At 44.5% G+C, this 20662-nt stretch overlaps 1 protein-coding gene across 3 annotated transcripts in view; it reads left to right on the top strand.

Annotated features, from left to right (window-relative positions):
* MSRA (methionine sulfoxide reductase A) overlaps window positions 1–20662 on the top strand; it is a 286690-nt gene that overhangs the window by 216732 nt on the left and 49296 nt on the right. For 2 of the 3 annotated variants that reach the window (XM_074355493.1, XM_074355494.1), the window contains one exon: window positions 13976–14123. The exons of the other annotated variant lie outside the window; for it this stretch is intronic. In XM_074355493.1, coding sequence (XP_074211594.1) covers window positions 13976–14123 — 148 coding nt within the window. The remainder of the gene's footprint in view (window positions 1–13975; window positions 14124–20662) is intronic. 3 annotated transcript variants of the gene reach the window in all.

Here is a 20662-nt window from a genome sequence, read left to right as displayed (position 1 = left end):
CTAATTATTTTATTTTGGTGGGAATGGGGGAAGTAGGTTTAATTATTTATTATTTATTTATTTATTATTTATTAGGTTTATTCATTTTTAGAGGAAGTGCTGGGGATTGAACCCAGGACCTCCTGCATCCTAAGCATGCACTTGAGCTATATCCACTTGAGCTATATCCTCCCCCTGGCTTTGGTTTTTGAGCCAGATGCTAAACCCTTTACCCCTTACATTCTGTGCATGTTTTATAGAATGTCAGTCAGTTCCTTACTGGGCAATAAATGCAATGTACCAAGTCCTCCGAGTGTGGATCTAATGTTGATTTTATTTAGACATTCTCATTTCTTGAAGGGAAGCACCAGACCGCTTCATGCCAGGAGGATTCATTTACAATTTTAGAAACATGTTTACCAAGATAAACACTTTGTTACAAAGTAGCAAGATTCAGAAGCAAAGAAAAACAATTGGGGGAGAAAAAGGAGCCTGGTTTTAGGGATATTGTTCTTTGTGCCAAAGACACTGAGTTGAATGAAAAGCTGATTTATTAGTTTTGCACATATTCATCCAGAGGGGGTTGTGTGGTCTGGGAAATCCACAGAGCTTAACACCCAGCACTTGTGACAGGAAAATGTTATTAAAGCATTGTTAGTATTCAGCAAAGTACCCTCTTTCTGCTAAATCAGTTTGTAAAGTGGCCCTTAAAAATGCACATGTGCTCATTGATGACAGCGCGGCTGTGTGTTTCTGATGGAAGTCTAAGAGGACGTGAGAGTCGAGAGGTAAATTACGAGCGTAGGAAATCGGGGGTGGAAGGTTGACAAAAACAAGTGAACAGAAGCGATACTCGAAGAGCAGCAGAAGAAAAAGTATTCTTAAGTCAGGAAAAGGGGAACAGGATGTGTGAGGGACCAGGTGGGGCTAAAAGAGAAAATCCATTGGTCATCGTGTGGACATCGTGTGTGAAAAAGGAACCAGGGAATGCAGCCCTGGAGGGAGAAACACAGCAGGAAGTGAAAGGTGGGCCAGGGTCATAGTGTTCCAGTAGAAAGGAAAACTACGCATTTTAGGATTGGGAAAACACTGGAAAGAAGTCAAAACGGACAAAAAAATGTCTGAGAAGCACTGCCTTGGACTGAAAATTTCTAACACCATCTGATGGGTTTCTGTGGTGCTTCAGCCTTTCAGCCAACTTTTTAAAATTAATTTCCTAATCTGTGAAACGTGGCTGGTAGTCCTTGTTCCACTTGCTCACGTTGTGGGGTGTGAGGGTCTAGGGAGATGCTAAGTGTGAAGAGGATTGTAATTTGGAAAGTGGTCTGCGTGTGTCAGGCATTAGCTGGATGGGGGCTGTGGAGAACGAAAGATAGCAAACTGCATTTTCTATTTGATGGCAGAGCTGACATTTTATCCTTTTCTATTTTTTTTTTTCACTCCCTGGGGTTCTTAATTTGTTCTTTTCTTTTTTTATTGAAGTATAGTTGATTTATGATGTTGTGTTAGTTTCAGTTGTGCAGCATAGTGATTCATTTATACATATATATATATATTCTTTTACACATTCTTTTTCATTATAGGTTATTACAGGATATTGAATGTAGTTCCCTGTGGTATACAGTAGGAACTTGTTTTATCTGTTCTGTATAGAGTAGTTTGTATCTGCTAGTCCCAAACTCCCAGTTTATCCCCATCTCTTTCCCCTTTGGGAAACCATGAGTTTGTTTTCTATGTCTGTGAGTCTGTTTCTGGTTTGTAAATAATTTCTTTTGTGTCATTTTTTTAGATCCCACGTATAAGTGATATCATATGATATTTGTCCTTCTGTCTGGCTTACTTCATTTATGATGACAGTCTCCAGGTCCATCCATGTTGCTACAAATGGTGTTATTTCATTTTTTTTATCACTGAGTAATATTCCACTGTATAAAATATACCACATCTTCTTTATCCAGTCATCTGTCGATGGACATTTAGTTTGCTTCCCTGTCTTGGCTGTTGGAAACAGTGCTGCTGTGAACATTGGGGTGTGTGTATCTTTTCAAATTGGAGTTTTCTGTGGACATAGCCCCAGAGTGGGATTGCTGGATCGTATGATAACTCTATTTTCAGTTTTTTAACGGATCTCCACACTCTTTTCCTTACCTGGTTCTTATGTAAGGAGATGACACGATTGCAGAGATAAGTTGAGGGTGACTTCCACATGGAAATGTAGTTTATCTCCTCCATGTCACCCATTGCCAACATGGCCCCTTAGCTTTAGAATGAAAACCACAACTTATGAACCCTCAGTCCTGGGCCGAGCTTCAGTAGAAGTCTGTAAACTTCTTCCATTACCGACCCTTTCTTTCAGTTTGGAGGCAGGCCCTTTTCTGTAACATTCCTGGCTAAATAACTTCTTGAGAAGGCAACCCATCTTTTAAATCAGAGTTGAGTTTGTATCGTGAATTGCCATCATTTATTATTCAGGTCCTAAACTGGCCACTTTTAAATTGGGGTCTGTTTAGAAGTCCATTGGTATAACACAAGTGAAATAAATTCAGCACCCGCCCTGTTCCTGCGTGTCAGGGATTTTTTTTTTCCCTATAAAGTAATGGGGTTTTCACTACAGGTTGTCTGACAACTTAGAGAGGAAACACAGGGACCCTTGTGGCCTGCTGTGTGCCACCCAGGCCTCAGCTGGGTGATGGCCGCTGCCCACATGGCCCTTACCTGTCTGTGTGGTAGGAGACCATGAGTGGCCACTGGTGGTGACACACAGGTGGGAATGTGTGGCTCCCAGGGACCAAGGAGCCACAGCTGCTGTTGCCAGCAGAGCTCTGTGCATCCCCTCGTCCTTCCAAGCAGACTCCAAAGTGCTCAGCCCTCTCCAGGTCACCACCACGAGGTTGTTGAACTAGATTTCGACAATCGAAAAGGATTTGTATCTTAATTCTAATTTACCATGGAAAAACCATGAGCCGTCACATTGGGAATTATTCAACCTGCTTTACAGAGTGGTGAGGATTATATACGATCACCTTTCAATTCAATTCAGAAGTGTTTACCAAGTACCTGTATATTGCAGGGAGGGCTGTGGCAGAAACCCACATAAATCAGAATCTAAGAGCGCAGATGCATGACCGCTTAGAGCTTGGGGGCACATTCTGCATCGGCTTGGCTGCATCTATTGACCTAGTCTCCAATTCAGGTAGAGAGCAATGCTCATGATATAATAAAAGTACTATTTCGTCCAGGGAGAAAAAAGGCCCTGAAAAGAAAGCCAATCAGTAGTTAGTGTGTGGAAAAGGCTTTCAAATGTGAAATGATTTATCCACCTAATGTACAGCTATTTAAAAGCCAAGCTAGAATTTGAGGATTTGTAGGGTTCTGTGGATTCTGGAGCCTCGGATGTACCCACTGAATTAGAATCTTCAGGGGTGGGGCCAGGAATTACAGAATTTTTTAAAACTCCCCAAATGATTTTGCTGCACAGCTAGGTTTGGGGACCTCAGTGTGGTGGGTGAGCCCTTAGTCTTGGGTGTCTTTAGTCCTCAGTCCCCAGACTTAGGACTCAGTGTTGGGTGTTTGAGCCTGGGTGACTCACTTAACCTCTCAGCTTCAATGTACTCATCTCCAAAATGGATCTGATCACATGTAACTGGGAAGATGGTTGTGGAGAACGAATGAAATGACAGGTACCAGGCCCCCGGTTTGCAGGAGGGCTTCATCCGTAGCAACTGTCTTCCCTCCTCTTCTTGCATCCGGCACGTCATTCTCAGTTTATCTTGAAATCTTCAGTTACATCAGCAATCAACACACACAGGCAAACGATGTGCTCAGAAGGTCTGACGTCGAACACTCAGCTGTTGATGGGGAAGGCGTGGGGCAAGACAGTTGCTAACTGGGGTGTGTTTGTAATGCACTTTCCACCAACACATTTCCCCCCTGACGTAAGCTACGCCTCCCAAGTGTGGGCTCTCCACCCAGGGTTAAGGATTTTAGGGACAAATAGCCCACAAAGTGCTCACAGAACAGCCTGTGTCCCACTCTCCCCGTCCTGTGCATTGTGAGTCGGCGGGATCTGCTCAACTCAAGGAGTTAAAAATGGCTTGTTAGCAGTCAGCTGTGTGAAAGCAAACGGGTCTTTTTGTTCTTAAGTTCTGTTCTCCAGTGTTGGAGATTTTAGGCGATTTCATTTCCGCTGGTCTTCTAGGCATGACCTTGAGCAATGATTCTCAGACTTTTTGGCCTCAGGACCTCTTTAAACTCTTAAAAATTATAAGGGTCCCAACGAACTTTTATTTTTGAGGGTTACGTCTGTTGATATTTACAATATTAGAAATTAAAACTGAGGTTTTTAATACAGGCGCACATTCCATTAGCCATCAGAGTGGTGGTGCCATCACACTTCATGTAGCTTCTGGAAAATTCCACCTCCACTCATGAGAGGATGAGAGGAAAGAAGGAAATATATATTAGTATTATTGTGAAAATAGTTTTGGCCTTGTCGACTCTGGAAACAATCTTAGGGGCAACCGGGGGGTCCGTGGCCCACCCTGAACTGCTGATCGTGAGCGCACAGGGTATGTCTTGCCACGTGGATCTGACTCGGAGAAGCACAGAAGTCAGAGCAGAGCCCTTTGAACCCCTCACCGAAACAGCTGGGAAAGCGCCTTCAAGAAGGCCTCAGTGCCTAGTTGCCAAAGTGAGTTTACAGCCTAGAGCTTCTGACCCCTGGGCTTGCCCTGTGTCTCAGGCCAGGGGCTCAGGGCTCAGGCTCAAGGGCGAGATAGCTGGGTTCCTGTCCCCAGCTGCGTGGCTTGGGCCCTTGGGCAAGTTTCTCAGCTCCTCTGGCCTCCACGTCCTCACGCATAAAATGTGGACTATAAAAATACTCACCTCACTGGCCTGCTGGGAAAATTCAACGAGATAAAGTATAGAAGGGAGTAGTGTCTTGTGCGAGCATCCGATAAACATTGACCACATCTCCGCTTTGCTGGAACCCCCGACTTGTCAGTCACTTTTGTATTTTCCTCTTTTAGCCTGAAAACAACAAACTCTCGGGGTGTCCCTTTGTGATAGTGTGGCAGTCACCACTCCTAGGAGTTGCTGCGGCTCTTCGCCAGCTCTGGTCTCAGCCCCTCCTCTTTCTGACCACATCCGGGCCGGCTCGGCAGCTGGGCGAAGCACGGGATCCCAGGTTCCTGGTGAAGGCTGTCTCCCTCTGCCTTCCCACCAGGCTGAAGGCAGAGCTAACATTGGCTGTTAGGAATTTAGACGTCAGACCCAGCAACCCGTGCTGTGCGTCACGCGGCGTGATCAGTGCTTTCAAGGTGGTGTGAAACCTCGTAAAGAGCCAACGAATAGTATTATTACAGTTGAATAGAGCGAAGCGTGATTTAGGAAGATTAAAATTTGTTTGTAGCATATGTTTTCCTTTTTCTTTTTCCCCCCTAAGTAAAATGTGTGTTTCTGCAGCACCATCCATTTGCAAATTGCATTCCCAAACCACTTTTTAATTGTCTCCTAATCAGTTCATGGGAGAGCTCAGTGATGGGAGGTGACCCACTTCTTCTTATCTGGAAAATGTAAATGTAGTGCTTTGTTCCTTGGTGGCCCTCACAGGCAAGCCAACAGATTTCTGCTGCAAAAAAATGTTAGTATTGTGATTGTGAGTGAGTCTGGAATTGGAATCTCAGATTTCCAAGTCAGGGAAGCTCAGTTCAGCAAGATATTCTGTATGAGATGATGATGATGGACTTTGAGGACCTCAGGTCCTCTCTTGGGCCTGTGAATGACCACCGCAGACACATTTCTTTTTCCTTACAGCATAAGTTACTTACCACTGTGTAACAAAGCACCCCAAAGCTTAGTAGTTTAAGGCAAAAATGACTTTCTATTTCTCATGATTCTGTGGTTTGGCTGGATCCTTTTGTTGGTTTTTGCCTGGGCTCGTGGATGCGACTCTGTGCAGTTGGTGGCTGGGCTCAGAGGGGGCGGCTGGGACGTCTGACCTCTTTTTCTTTACAGGGACTTTCCTCCTCTAGGCGGTTAGCCCAGGTGAGAAAGTGGGTCTCCTTCATCTTTATCTTCGCCGTTTCTGTCTATTCCTTTCCATTCCTATCTCAACCCTTGCTGTCTTGGACAGTGACCTCAGCCTCCTACTGGCCTCTGGGTTCCAGTCTCACTCTCTCCAGTCCATTGTCCACACTGCTCCAAAGTCCCCTTCAGTTCTGCTTCTCTCTTGTGGAAACCCTTCTGTCGCCCCACACTTCCTAGCCTGGCGCTCAGAGCTCTGTACGACGTGACCTTCAGTGATTCCGTCACCAGAGCGCTCACTGCTCCCCGACACTTACCTGACTTTCCGATCAACGTGTCCTTCTGTCTAGGCTCTGCCTTCCCCTTCCCTCCTCTGTTCTGCCTTTGCCATCACTGCAGCCTAAATGGATGACTAAACATTCCCTTGTACCCTCCCAGTGGCAGTGCTGTGTCCTGCCCCGGGCTGCAGTCTTCCAAGCACGTGTTTTCTCTCTTTTTCTGGGCCACGCTCATTGAAACACCCACCCTGGCTGGTCTCTGCCTTGTATGTAGAGTGAGCACAGAATAAATATTGGTTGAATGAATGAATGATGCGGCGGGTCTGGGCATCTAGGCCAGCCCTCATGGAAAATGAGTTCATCTTGAGATTGACTTGGGATCGATTAGTTCAAACCTGCAGTTGAGCGTTCCCTGGAAATCACGGGCTCCTGTAGACAAAGTCTCAGAGTAATTACGTATTTACTTAGTCCTTCCTTCTGTAGTGCCAGTGAATTGCTTCGTATCTGAGTAAGCGCTGTGGCCCTGTCCCCAGGAGAGCTCTCCCTCTGAGGTCTGTGCCAGCCAAATGCCCATTTCCCCAGTTGTATCCAGAGGTAACTGGCTTCTCTTTGGTGGAAGTTCAGTTTGTACCACCAAGGCGTCTAAAATACTGATTTCCTTACTCATGAACACCTTGCCGTGATATGTACCCTGGAAGGAGAGAGGCTGGAAGAATTTGGGGCCAACAGGTGGCTGGGACCTGAGGGGCAGTGGGGGAGAGAAGGCTCGCTGAGGACGAGGCACGTATCACAGGAGGCCAGCGTGGTGGGAAAAGAGGAAAAGGGCGCGCTGTGGCTTGCACTGTCTAAAAAAACTTGCCAACTTGGTCTTTTGGTTCTTGGATTTCTGCATCTAATGTAGAGAATGCCAGCACCGTGTAGAATGCCAGCCTACGAAAAAGGAATGAAAAGAATGCCTGCAAAAGCTGAATAATCATACGCAACACAGGGGTTAATTTTAGAACATGATCAGATAACGGAAATTATACCTGGTGGTCATCAATTAGCACAGCTACCAATAAAACAGAATACGTGTGTTGTTTCAATTGCTGAAGTTCGTAGCTAGAAGTTGCTTTTGGAGGCATCAGCAGGTGCACTGCCAGCAGATCCACCTTGGCTGTCGTGAGTGGCGAGGCGGCTGTTTCAAATGGTGTCAGTGACGCGCATGGTACATACTCCTGATGTGGTAAAACGTCTCTCTGACCTGCGCTGCTCTTCCCCACCCTCCCTGGTTGCATCACTCCATGCCTTCATACATACTGTTCCCTCTGCCTGGAACATCTTTACCCCTTCCCCATTTTTTTTTTTTTCTGTTCTTCAAGATTTAATTGAAACCTGACTCTTCAACGATGCCACCCTGAACTCCCAGCTGCAGGGCCTCCCGCTCGTTTGCTGACATTTGCACCTGTGACCTTGGTAATGTTCCCCTGAGCATAGGTCTCTCTCCCCCTCCAGCTCCTTGACGATAAGGAGGACTTGCCTTCGTTGCTTCTTCTGTTAACTCCCACCACACCAGGCCTGGCACAGGGCCTGACACTTACTGGAAATCAGTAAATATTATTTAATAAAATGGGACTAATTCAGGATTGAGGCTCTAACCATTTAGCTCCTAGAGAACTCCTATCTCCCCACTGGGCCCTCTGGCTCCACTGCCCTCAGTTTCTGTGTGAGGCCCGTGAATGCTAGACTGTTAGCGCCCGGGGAGGGGTCCAGGGGCCTTCTCACATATCCCCTTGTTTTAGTCCCTTCAGGTAGCTGTAACCAAATGCCACAGGCTGAGCAGCTTACCAACAATGGACAGTTCCTTAATTACAGCTCTGGAGGCTGTAAGTCCAAGATCAAGGGCCAACAGGGCCAGGTGCACCTCGGGTCCGCTGCCGGGTGGCAGACTACTCTCTGCGTCCTCACGTGGCCGAGGGGGTGAGGCAGCTCCACCCGCCCGTTCCTGCGGGGGGCCACTCACATCCTGATCGCCTCCCAGGGGCCCCGCCGCCTAACACCACCACCTTGGGACTTAGGTTTCCAATAGATGAATTTGGGGGGAACATAAACATTCAGACCATAGCACCTCCCATTTTACAGGTACAAATTCCAGACAGTCAGAGGGACTAAAGGAAGGCCACAGGTTTCCTACCAGTTGCCATTTAAGCTTTTGACTTTGTTGATGAAGCCTCCATAGGCAAACCGGGGACCTAGGTTTTCATTTGAGTCTTTATGTTAACTAGCCGTGTGGCAGGGACACTGCCTCCCTTTTTAAAGAAATCGTTAGTCATAAAACAGTGGCTTGTGAGTGGAATACAGAAAACTGGAATCTTCTTTCTTCTATTGTTTTTTTTTTAAAAAAACTTGAATTTTAATGCTTTTCAAAAGGCATCCGCTTTGCCGTCAGCGGTGGTCTCCAGCCTTCCCCGTTGCTCCGAACGGCACTGCCCCACAGACGTGTAATGGCAGTCACAGATCTGAGGCACATGTGGAATTTAAAGTGTTCTAGCATCCAGATTAAAACGTTAAAAAGAAACCAGTGAAATTAACTTGAATAATTTATTGAACACAACAGAACCCAAATATTTTCATTTCAACATGTAATTTATAAAGAACTTATTAGTGAACTCTTTTACATTTTTTTCTCCTTCTATGCCTTTGAAAACCTTTGTGTTTTCTCCTTAGAGCACCTCACGATTTGAACTAGCCACACGCTAAGTATCCAGTCGCCACCCGTGTCCAGTGGTCACAGGGGTGGACAGGGCCGTTCTAGGTCCTCCTCACTTCACGTGTTGACTGTCCTTCCTTCCTTCTGAAAGCATCTGAGTCTGAAACCCCTGGATAAGAGGTTCATTGGCAGTTCTTTCTGCCATGACATCCTGTGATTCTGTTGTAAGGGGGGATTTCTGAGATAAATGAGTCCAGAACCAGAGGAGTTGTTTCACCAAATTAGAACTCAGTTGGAGCCACAGCGTTTGAACTCGGACCAGAAAGCAACTCTCAAACTGGCAGGGTCAGATTTTGGGGCCCCGAGCTGAGTGGGCTTGGAACGAGACCCTCCTTTGTTTCAGACCCAGGCGTGATGGCCTGTCCCCGTGGCTGGCAGCCCCAGTGTGCTTAGCAGCACTGAGACCAAGGCCCCTACAAGCCACCTCTCTGTAGCAGCAGCACGCACAGAGGCCGCTGCCTCCACCTTCATTCACAGCAACCAGCTTCCCTCCTGGGTGCCTTCCCTGCATCTCTTCTGGTTCCAAACATCATGTCAGACTTTCTCAGCCATTTGCTGCAGTCGGCCTGGCAGGGATGGGTTACGTGGGAGCTTCTGGAGCCAACAGAGGCCTTCTCACCGCCCTTCCAACCGATGGCTTCCATGAAGGTGACACAGTGTGTTTTTTAGACCACTGCACAAAACCATTATTTCCTGTTACTTCTATGCAGCTGCTCCAGAATTGGCTGGAAAGAGAACGCCACTTAAGCTGCCTGAGCAGGAGAAGGCTGTGAGTCAGAAGACATCTTGCCAAAGGCAGCTGGAGATGCTTCACTGGGAGTCTATCTCCTCTTCGTAGTGACGCCCTATTTCCAGGCTCATCCGTTCAAGTGAGAAACAGTATGCTTTTCCTCCCTGTGCGAATCTCTACCAAGAACACTGTGTAATTTAATGAACGGCAATTTTTTTTTCCTTCTGAACAGCAGAGTGACTTCTATTTGTAAAGATGATCACTATGAAAAAGTCAAAGGTTTCTGTTCAGACCCGGTAGTTGGAAGCTATCAGGACGATTAGGGGATTAAACTCCTTCCCCATTAAGACAGAACAGCCTGTAAGAACGCTTGTGAGCTGGATTCAAACATTGTTACACATAACGAGGTGACTGCAAGGCCGTGCTTCTCAAGCGCTCATCTCAGTAGGAGTCACCTGGGGATCTTGCTGAAACGCACGCAGTCTTGGATTCAGTAGGTCTGGGACGGGGCCTGAGACTGGGCATTTTTTAACCAGCTCCCAGGTGAGACCCAGGTGTCAAGGCTGTAAGGACTTGGTCTGGACCTTGGATGTATGGTCACAGTTCACGGGCAAAGAACTCGACTCTGTGGCTGTTAAGGCTCTGCTGGGAGAATTGAGCTGACTTGGGAACGCTTTCGTGTTCGTGAGCTGAAGTGCTGAGATTTAGTAAAACAGCAGGAAATGTGAGAGTTTAGAGAAGGGAGAAAGGGAGCTATACAAGCACCTTCCTGTTTCCTGATTCCTTATGAGGAGTCCACTGTTTTGTTTGCTGGTGGTGGTGACCGGGAAGATACTCGGTGGGACAAAGTTCTGTCCCAGCTGGACAAGATGGAGATCTTTGAGAGCTAATGAATTTTTTTCTGACTCCTAAAGTTGTTATAGGTGAGAGCATATAGATTAAAAGAACCAATAAGACTGTGTGTGTGTGTTTGTGTGTTCTCTATGAGAAACGTTTTTCTCCCCATGCAGAGGAGACTGTCTTGTGTTTGGAAGGAGTTCCACGCTGTGCTTCAGGACCACAGGTTCAGCTGGGGGCAGGGCAGAGGGACTGGAGAAGGGGAGAAAGGCCGGAGGACAGGATGGGGCCGTCATTCCTGGGCAGTTCGTAGCATGTCATGTTCATTTTGGTCAAAGACTGATCTGAGAGATGGCTTCTCAACATGTCGAGGAAGATTGCAGTTGCAAAGTGCTGGTTTGTCTCTGTTCTTTTAATGCTTTCCTGAAGTGCCATTTTGTCTCAGTAAAATGCTCCCTAAAAATACTCAAATATTTTTAGTTGGAGAGTACGAATCAGATTGAGCTGCACATTTCCCTGGTGAGCAAAAGGGATGAGTTTGTGTTCATTAACTCGAGGCCATCTGGTGCAGACACGCAGCAGTCTGTGAATCAAACGTGCCTCCAACTCCAGGGATCAGAACCCGCGCCAGACCCAGTGTTCTGGAGAGTCAACAACCAGGAGGAGAAAGGGGGCTCGACTATCTTTTTCTTTTATTTTAAAAATCAGTTCCGGCTCGCAGTATATCAGCACCACCGTCGCCTTCTCTTCATTGCCCAGCCGAGCTGCCTTTGGGGGACGCTTCCGCAGTCCAAGTGCTTCCAGGCACCACCTCCCCTGGGGCAGGGGAGGCCAGCAAGAGCCCCGGCACCCCTCCCTCTCCACTCGGGGCCAGAACCTCGGCCAGCGCCTGCGCTCGCGCTCGCACGCCTCACGGTGCGACAAAGGATGCCGAACCAGAGCGATGCTCAGAGTAGTCGGGGGAACGGGCCTTTGCAAAGAGCGCGTTTCTGGACAGGAGAGCGCGTGCTTCTTGCAGCCTTGCTAATAAAAAGCCACTCAGCAGCGGCCGGCTTTCCATTTAAGCGTGCTCACCAGAATATCAATGAAGGAAATAAACTGCTCTGCCGATTTGTTCCTGATTGCCACCAGACCCCTGAATGGAGTGTTTGGAGAACACTTTTCTCGCACCTGCATTTCCCGTATTGGAAAGTGGGGTCCGTGTGTTAAAACTAGCGGTCAGCGTCTCCTGCAGAACAGCCTGGCCGACCTCCCTGGGTCCAGATGCACTTTTCTGGGCCGTGTCTGTTCCCTAATGCTTTCCTAAGTATCCTCTTTCTAGCTCTGCTGTTCTCTTTAAGTAAGGACCCCTGTATGTTTGACTGAAGAAGATCAATAGAAGGGCTGCCCATCCGGAAGATAAGACCAGTGACTATTCCTCCCTCAGTGTCTGCATCCGCCGCTGCCCACCCTTCTAGTTCTAAGATGCCAAGCAGGTGACAGAGTTCCATCTGGAAGATTCTTTTGACTCCCACGCAGGACAGTGATAAACAGAAATAAATAGGCAGCTATTTTCCCATGTCTCGTAACGTGTCTTAGGAAACTGCATTTCAAAAATTACAAAGAAAAATGATGAGACAAAGGACTTTAAAGATGGCTGTAGGGGGAGGGTATAGCTCAGTGGCAGAGTGCTTGCTTAGCATGCAGGAGGTCCTGGGTTCCAGCCCAGTACCTCCATTCAAAAAATAAATAAATAAACCTAATTACCGCCCACCTCCCAAAAAATGATGGATGCTAACAACTTTATTATTAATGGAAAGCAAGAAACCTATGTGTAAGAAAATTTGCCTAAGTGCTGTGAAGAAAGCTAAAACATTCTTCTTCTTTTTTCAATGGGTTAACCTTTAGCAGTATTATTCAGCGCACTGCATTGCACTGTTTCTTACTACAGCCTTACCAGCTCCAGGGACTATCATTGTTTTTAATTGTTTGCTGATATGATAAGCATAAAACGGCACTTTGTTTTGTTTTGCGTATCTTTGGTTAGCACAAGAGTTTAAATTCACTGGGTTTTTTTTTTTTTTAAGCCCTGAATAAAGATTTTCTTGTACTTGGGAAAGCTCATCTTCTAAAATGCAAAGAAGCTAGTGTAAGGTCTTATTTGGAAATTGAATTATAGTGTGTTTGCTTTGGACTTGATCTCTAAGTTGGTAGAATCCACATTGTTTGCAAGATCCAACTGTAGACACAAATTTGAGAAGACACAGTGAGAATGACTCAGTGAGAGAATCAGATGGAGAAAGAAAATTTTGTTTTAATTTTTTTATTACATAACTAATGTATGTTTATTGTGGGAAACACAGATAAGCAAAAAGAAGAGAATAAAAATTACCTTTAATAATCATATTTTTAAACACTGGGTGTATATGTTCTGTTCCTTTCTCGTTGGAGTAAATACCTTAAACAATAGAGTCAGTATACATTCCTTTTTGTTATGTGTTTCCACTGATCAGTATATCGTGAATATCTTTTCATGCCATGACATGTTATTTTTCTATATCATTTTTTTGCTACATAGTTTCCCCTGAATGGATATACCATGATTTATTTAACCAACCCAATATTCTTGGACATTTGTGTTGTTTCTGACAACTGGGAATTGTAAACACTGTTGTGGTGAGCGTACCTGCAGCAAAGTCTTTTGTGCATCTGTGGTTATTTCCCTGGGATGAGTTCCCAGAAGGGGAATGCCTGCATATATGGGCATGTGGACTTTGATAGCTTTTGACACGTGTGTGTCAACAGCACCATGTCCTTTCTGTACTATGGCACTGTCACAGAAAAAAGTATTCATGGCATTTGTTGAAGGTGGTAAGGATGACTTTATTCAAGGGGGCCATGGTGAAGTACACCTTGCAGTGTACTTGAGGTCTTGCAGTGGGGAAGAAAGATGGGACCCAAATCTGAGCACAGCACAGGCAAATGGGAATTTATAGCCAGGGAGCAGGGTGGGAGTCAGTGGACAGGAAGTTACTGAGAAACATGAGGGGTAAGGGAGGTTCTGGCTAAACCAACCTAAGAGGACTCTTGCTGAAAGCAGAACAGGGTGATCAGTCATTACCTGGGGGATGGTGGGGATGAGGAACCTGATCAGATATCAAAGGTGATGACATATTGAGGTTGGGAGGTTCTGTTAGGCTGACTTAGCAGGATTCTTGCTAAACTGGGATGATGCACAGATGGACACAGAAGTCCCAAAGTCAGACCTAGTTGAAAAAGAGTTCAGGGGAGTCTGAGAACAGTTTGGTCAATGAGAGACTCTGTGTCAGCATTTAGCACGCTCTGGGGTAACTTCTTGTTTATTGTCCTCCCCGTAAATCTTTATTTGTATTCGGGCAGGGCTGTGTATCCCTTGTTCATCAAGCTACAGCACCGAGTCGCCCTCCCAGCCCCCAGCCCCACCCCTGCCTACTCCGCATCGTTCCTGGCACGGAGCTGATGGCAACTGGCATGGAAGTGCTGAGTATTGGTGCATGTTTGAAAAGAGGTAATGGCCAAGGCTGGATGGAGAGGGAGGGGTGAGGAAGTCATCGTCGGAGACTCCTGGGTTCTGGTAGGAGCTTTATCAGATAAATGTGGGATTTGCCAAACTCGCCGTCAGTTCTCTGATGCTCAATTTTCTAACACAAGCAAATGAGGCCATTTAAAAAAGATGATCTGTCCGAGGACATTTCCAGACCTGCACATTTATGAGTCTTTGTAAGTCATGTGTAAGGGATGGAAAAAGCTGGCTTGGGTGGGGTGAGAAAAATACCACAGTGAAGCCGGAGAAGTTTGCCGAACAGGTAGATCCCTTCAGGACATGAGTGACAGCAGAAAGGCCTGCGCTGCAGCAGGACAGTCACTCTTTGGGCTACTAGTGTGACTCCTAGCAAGAGGCAGCATCTGAAAGTTGACTGGCTAAATACCAGCTTCAGACTCCTGGCGTGAACCTTCAGAAGGCAGATGAGTGGCGGTTCTGGGTGAGGACTTCCAGAAGCAGGTGATGGTCAGAGGTCTAGCCAGGTGGATGGCCTCCATCAGGGAGACCCAGTAGTCAAGGGACTTGGACTCAAAGTGGAACCGTGGTTTCCTAGAGGTTTGGAGATGACAAGGCCTGGCCTTTCTCCATAGGAACTAGGGTCTTGGCAACAGAAAAAATGGTGAGCCATGCTAGAATGGGGTTTTGAAGAAATGGCTCGTTCACAGTGGTCAGACTGCTGAACTGTCAACATGAAGCTCCTTAATTTATCTGGGGAGCTGGGATTCAGTGTTCCCAGCTGTGAAGGTTCGGTGTCTAGAGTCAGGAAGTCTGGACACTCACTACTGTTAACGCTGTAGTTGGCAGCCTTCTCTCTTGGCTCTTATCTAGATAGAGTCTAGAGCATTCTGAACAACCTTTAAAACTGATCCCTGTTGGAATTTTTTAAAATTTGTCTTCATCATTCTATTAGAAAGTAAAACAGACACAGAAAGCAATACTAAGCAAATCCATAGCTTTGTGCATTTTGTAAGGCAGACACTTTTATTCCCAAAGGGTTTTGCCAGCCACCCTAAAAGCCTCTCCATTGTCCGTCAAAATCACAGCCCCCTACCTTCTCAATTTTTATGATAATCGCTCTCTTGCATTTCCTGGTAGATGTCACCTCAGGGTGCTCTCCTCACTGCTACTTTTTGTAGTGTATATATATATATAATTGATGGATAGCTGATGTACTGAAAATTTCAGGTGTACAGTACAGTGATTCACAATTTTAAAGGTTATACTCCATTTATAGTTATTGTAAGATATTGGCTAGATTCCCCCTGTTGTACAATATATACTTGTAGCTTATTTTACACATAATAGTTTGTACCTTTTAATCTCCTACCCCCATGTTGTCCCCCTCCCCACTATTTGTTTTCTGTATCTGTGAGTCTATTTCTTTTTTGTTATATTTGCTAGTTAGTTGTATTTTTTTAGATTCCACATGTAAGTGATATCACATAGTATTTGTCTTTCTCTGTCTTATTTCACTTAGCATAATACCCTCCACGTCCATCCATGTTGTTGCAAATGGCAAGATTTCATTCTTTTTTGTGGCTGAGTAGTATTCCATTGTATATGCCACATCTTCTTAATCCATCCATCTGCTGATGGACACTTAGGTTGCTTCCATATCTTGGAAAATAGTAAATAGTGCTGCTATGAACACTGGGGATGCATGTATGTTTTTGAATGAGTAAATTTGTTTTTTTCAGATATATACCTAGGAGAGGAATTGCCGGATCATACGGTAGTTTTAGTTACAGTTTTTTGAGAAACCATACTATTTTCCATAATCCTCACTGCTATTTTTTTATGTCATGCCCGTTAAAAAAAAAATTTGTCTTTGAAGTCTTTTTTAAAAGCTGCAGCATCTCCTCCGTCCCTTTCTTTTCCTTACACTTTTTCTGCGGAAGGACCGAAGCATTTTTAATCTGTAGAATCTCACAACCTTCTAGGGTTGTGGTGCAGTTCAGCACGTCCCTCTGGCTTTATATTTCCTACACCTTGGCAGCTGCCTCCAGAGGCTCGACCAGACTCGGGTTCAAATCTCTTTGGCAGGTAATGGTGTTTTTCATCAGGAGGCACATAACATGTGGTTTTTACTTTTTCATGTTAACACCCTGTGATGCTCAGTGTCTAGACCCACCACTTCACTGCGGGCTGCAAACACTGATGTAATTCTCACTCTATAATTTTGTGTTTATTTATTAGCTGGGATAATTTTTTTAAGGAGAATCTTCCATTTATCTACCACTTGGTTACCCAGTGGTACAGTTCTTACAGGAAAGACAGAATAAATATTCAGTGTGTTTATATATCCAGTTTTTGAGATGATAAATTGGCTTCCTGTCATCCTTAAAATGTGACCAATTAGTTCTTTTAAAATAGTATTACGAACTCATGGATTAAACAAAACAAAACAAAGCAAAACTATATGGGCGGTAATAGCTCAGTGGTAGAGCGTGGGCTTAGTGTTAGCATGCGTGAGGTCCTGGGTTCAATCCCCAGCATCCCCATTAAAAAAAAAAAAACTCATGGATTTTCACATACTTGATGAATTTAAATCCATTGTCAGTTGGAGCTTCTTCACCTGGCTCCTGGCTCCCTTTGACGTGACCTCGGGAGGTTTCCGATCATCCTTCCTGTCTGGAATATGAAGATTCCCTAGGCTCATGTTGTGTATTTCCTGCCCCAGACGTAGAATCAGCCTTTTCTCCAAGAAGCCTGGTTTCTCTTAATGGGAAAAGGTATTTCAAGACCACAATCTGGGTACTTTGGATGCTTCTTCCTACTGGGTTGGTCTTTGATTCTAGGTTTTTCAGTGCACATACCATGCACATGTGTAATATGTGTGTGTGGGAGGGGAGGGCAGATGTGTGTGATCAAATATTTTGTGAGTTCAAGCTATTCAGGTTCAAAACCAGAGAGCTTTTACTTCACTACTTTTCTACTGCATTTGTATCTCCTTTATTCCAAACCAAGAGTCCTGGTTCTTAAAAATGCAGAATTAGAATTAGAACATCCCATAATTATTATGAAAGTCTCAGAATAATAGTAACAACAATACCTCCACCATCAATTACGGTTACTGAAAACAGCTAAAATGTTAAATCTCTATAATCTCTTCCCGGCCCCCAAATTTTCTGGTTGTATTTGTGTTATCAGATCATATAGCCAGTATATACTGTCATCTGTCCCTTTTAGCCCTGATTCAGCTCTAGTTCTGTAGGCAGCTATATATTTAACCCTGACTATTTTTATGCTGATGACAATCCAGTCATTTTGCTTATCTAAGCTTATTCTCTAGTAGATTCCTTAGTAAGCATTCATCACACAGAAAAAATATTCTCTGAATTCTTGCATATTGATAATAATTTGTGCTCTTTATACATGAAGTCAGTTCTGCTGGATATAAAACCTTTCACTCACCTTTTTTTCTTTAAATAACATAAATATAGGTATCAAAAATATAAGAAAACAGTACAGTTTCTTCTAGAATAAAGTATGGCTATCAAAAAAGCATGTGATAATCCCTTATAAGTTATGTATAATAAAGATTTTTTTTCTTATCTTTAAAGTTCAGTAATTTTACTAGATTATGTCTTGATAGTTCTGGGTTGAGAGTTTCAAGTGTGTGGTGTGGTCTTTCAATATGTTGTTTCAAATCTTGTTTTAAAATTCAAGGAAATTATCCTGAGCCATACTTTTTAATATTTTTCTATTCCCTTGCCTTGGTTTTCTTTTTTTTTAAATTGACATATAGTCAGTTACAGTGTGTCAATTTCTGGTGTACAACATAACGTCCCAGTCATACATATATATACACATATATTCATGCCTGGGTTTTCTTTTTCAGCGACTGACTCCTATTTGCCACTGGCTGGATCTTCTTTTCCTAGCTTCAATATTTGTCCCTTTCTTCAGATCCTTGTTTTAAAAAATCTATTTCTTCATTTCTTTTTGATTTTTAAAAACTTTTATCCTTTTAGTCTTTCCTTTAAGGCATCACTTGTTCTATGTATTAGTTTTGTGTTCCTTCTAGATTCGTTTTCATTTCTAAAATAATTTTTGAAGTCATTTTAGATCTTACATCATTTTCTTATAGCCTTTAGCTGATTTTGAAATAATGCACTACAATTCTGATAGTTTTCTGAGCCCATCTTTCTGGCATGCCTTCATTATCTATAAAGATGGTCTTCTGTCCTTTTTTTTTTTTTTTTTTTTTTTTGGTAATAGCTTTATATGAAATTTTACCTGCATGCATACCACTACAGGGAGGCTCTTCTCCAACTTCCCCCACCAAAACTCTCCAATAAGAGAGTGATCTTAAATGAGGGCACTTTTGCAAAGTGTGAATTCTTATGTGAATTTACTTTTACTGAGTTTTTAGGAGGAGGGTTGGTTTATTTAGTTTTCCTAACTTCACGGCGTTCCCTCTTCTGTTGTTTCCCATAGTGTTAAATAATATGGCAACTTTCTTTTTGAGATTTCCTGCTTCTGCTCCCCTCCTCTACTTTTATCTGGACCACATCTTTCCAGGATCTCTGTAATTCCTCCCTGCTCAATCTTAGGGGCTCACCAGATGATTTCATTGGAGCTCCTAGGGAGCAGGCAGCTCCAGCCTCTTCACTTCTGACCTTCAAACTAGGTCCTTCCAGGCTCCGACTACTAGAGTGAGCAGAACTGCTCCATTTTAGCAGCTATTCTCAGTCATCTGTGCTTTCCATCAGGCTCCTGTTGGATAGTTTGGTGTCTTGTTCTCAGGTCCCTCTGATGCCCCGTTTCTTCCCTCTGTTTCCTCTAGCACAGATGCCAGTGACACACACATCTTGTGCCTGTTGGTGGTTTTCTCCACTGGGTTGTCTTTTGAGGGTTCATGGGGGTACCTTTTCACTTAGGTTTGTCGTAAGCATTGTCTGTGCGTTTTTGATTTTGCGTTTAGTTTTTCTGTATGTTCTTTCCGTGAGGCACTGGGAAGATATCACTGCCACCGCCCTCCTCCTGGAATCCCCCAGCAGGGTTTTAAGCTAATGGAAGGCAGGGCTCATGTTGAATCTCCAGCAGCACTCCACACGTTGTCCTGTATGTAACATGAACTTTATAAATGCTTGTGGGATGAAATGGAACTGTCTACCTCTGGATTAAAATCCCAGCCCACAAACAGTGCTTTCGGTGACTCATCCTATTTCCAAAGAGACATGATGTCCATTGGGATGCCAGGGACAGAGGGTCTGGTCCTGGTGCTGGAGGAGCTCACCTTCTAGTGGGAGGGCAGTGTCTCTCCGTTGCCCATTACATGGAGATAATGAGTTGCAAATGTTGAATTGGCTTTTAGAGTTCACAGCCTGCCACTTGGAACCACGACCAGGTTGGAAAGCAGTTGGGCCAGCTTATGACTCCCAGTGCCTTTGTCTAAGAAGGAACTTTATATAGCCATAACTTAGCCACTTGTTTGCTGCAATCCCTCATTAAAGCTTTTTTCAACCCAATAAACAGCCTCACCCTGGCTAATAGAGTTGGGCGACTCCTCAGTGGCCTCTGCCTTCGTCCTCTTTGGCTCCGTGGTCCAGGGTTAAGTTCCTGTGCCTTCAGTGGGGCCACCCACTGAAATGTTTAATGCGGAGGAGAGTATTATGTTTCTTGGAGACATAACATTCTTGGAGACAAGATACATTTAATGCAAACTTTTCGAGATAACAGGCCTTTTGAAATGCAGTGTGTTGGGGGAAGACGTAGCCCAGGTCAGTGGCTGCCTTAGCCAGCGTGGCTCCTTGGCCAAAAGGCTCTGGGGTCTGTATCTAAAGTTCATTAAACTTTTGTCTGGGAGACTTTACTTGGGACTTGTGGTTCTATGTCTTCTTACAGCTTTTCAGGCTGTCACCACAGTTTGGTGGTTGTGGCTGTGGGCACAGCTGTAGGTAACTTCCCCTTTGAATGCCCCACTACTACGAGACCATTATGTGGGGGGTCCCTAAGCCTATTTTTGCATTTTATTAGGATTCCTGAAGACTAGAAACTCTGGACGCAAGTAAAACTACCGCTAGGAGACACATTTGTGACATTTGAAGACTCGTGTTTTTCTCTGTCTTCTCAGGCACCCACTTGTCTTCCTCAAAAGTTAATGTGAGAAAGATTTTTATTTGGCACTTAGCTTAAATGTACACAGGACGCCATCTCCTTACAGTAACTCTTAAGAACATCCCTTTGTGAAGTAAATACGACTTTAATTATGTGAAAAATGTCTCTCTAATTTAGGTCTTAAAATTTCAACTTTTTTTACATCACACCGTCATCTTTCAAGGCAAAGCTGTGTTTTATTCATTTATTTTTCTTTCTACTGCCTCCCCTTGATTTCCTGGAAAGGGAAGTAATTCCTACCACATGAGGGCGATGGTTTCCCTTTCCCCCATCTCCTCTTTCTTTGTTTCACTATGTTGGAATCTTTCGTTTGTGAGGAAACAGAGGAAAAATCTTGGCCTTGGAGTGAGAGAGCCTAGCACTCCCATCCAGCTTTATCC

The sequence above is a fragment of the Camelus bactrianus genome, chromosome 31 (genome assembly GCF_048773025.1).
Source record: "Camelus bactrianus isolate YW-2024 breed Bactrian camel chromosome 31, ASM4877302v1, whole genome shotgun sequence".
In the NCBI taxonomy this organism is placed as follows: Eukaryota; Metazoa; Chordata; class Mammalia; order Artiodactyla; family Camelidae; genus Camelus; species Camelus bactrianus.
The sequence above is the reverse complement of the archived record's forward strand: the minus strand, read 5'-3'. Positions and strand labels throughout refer to the sequence as shown.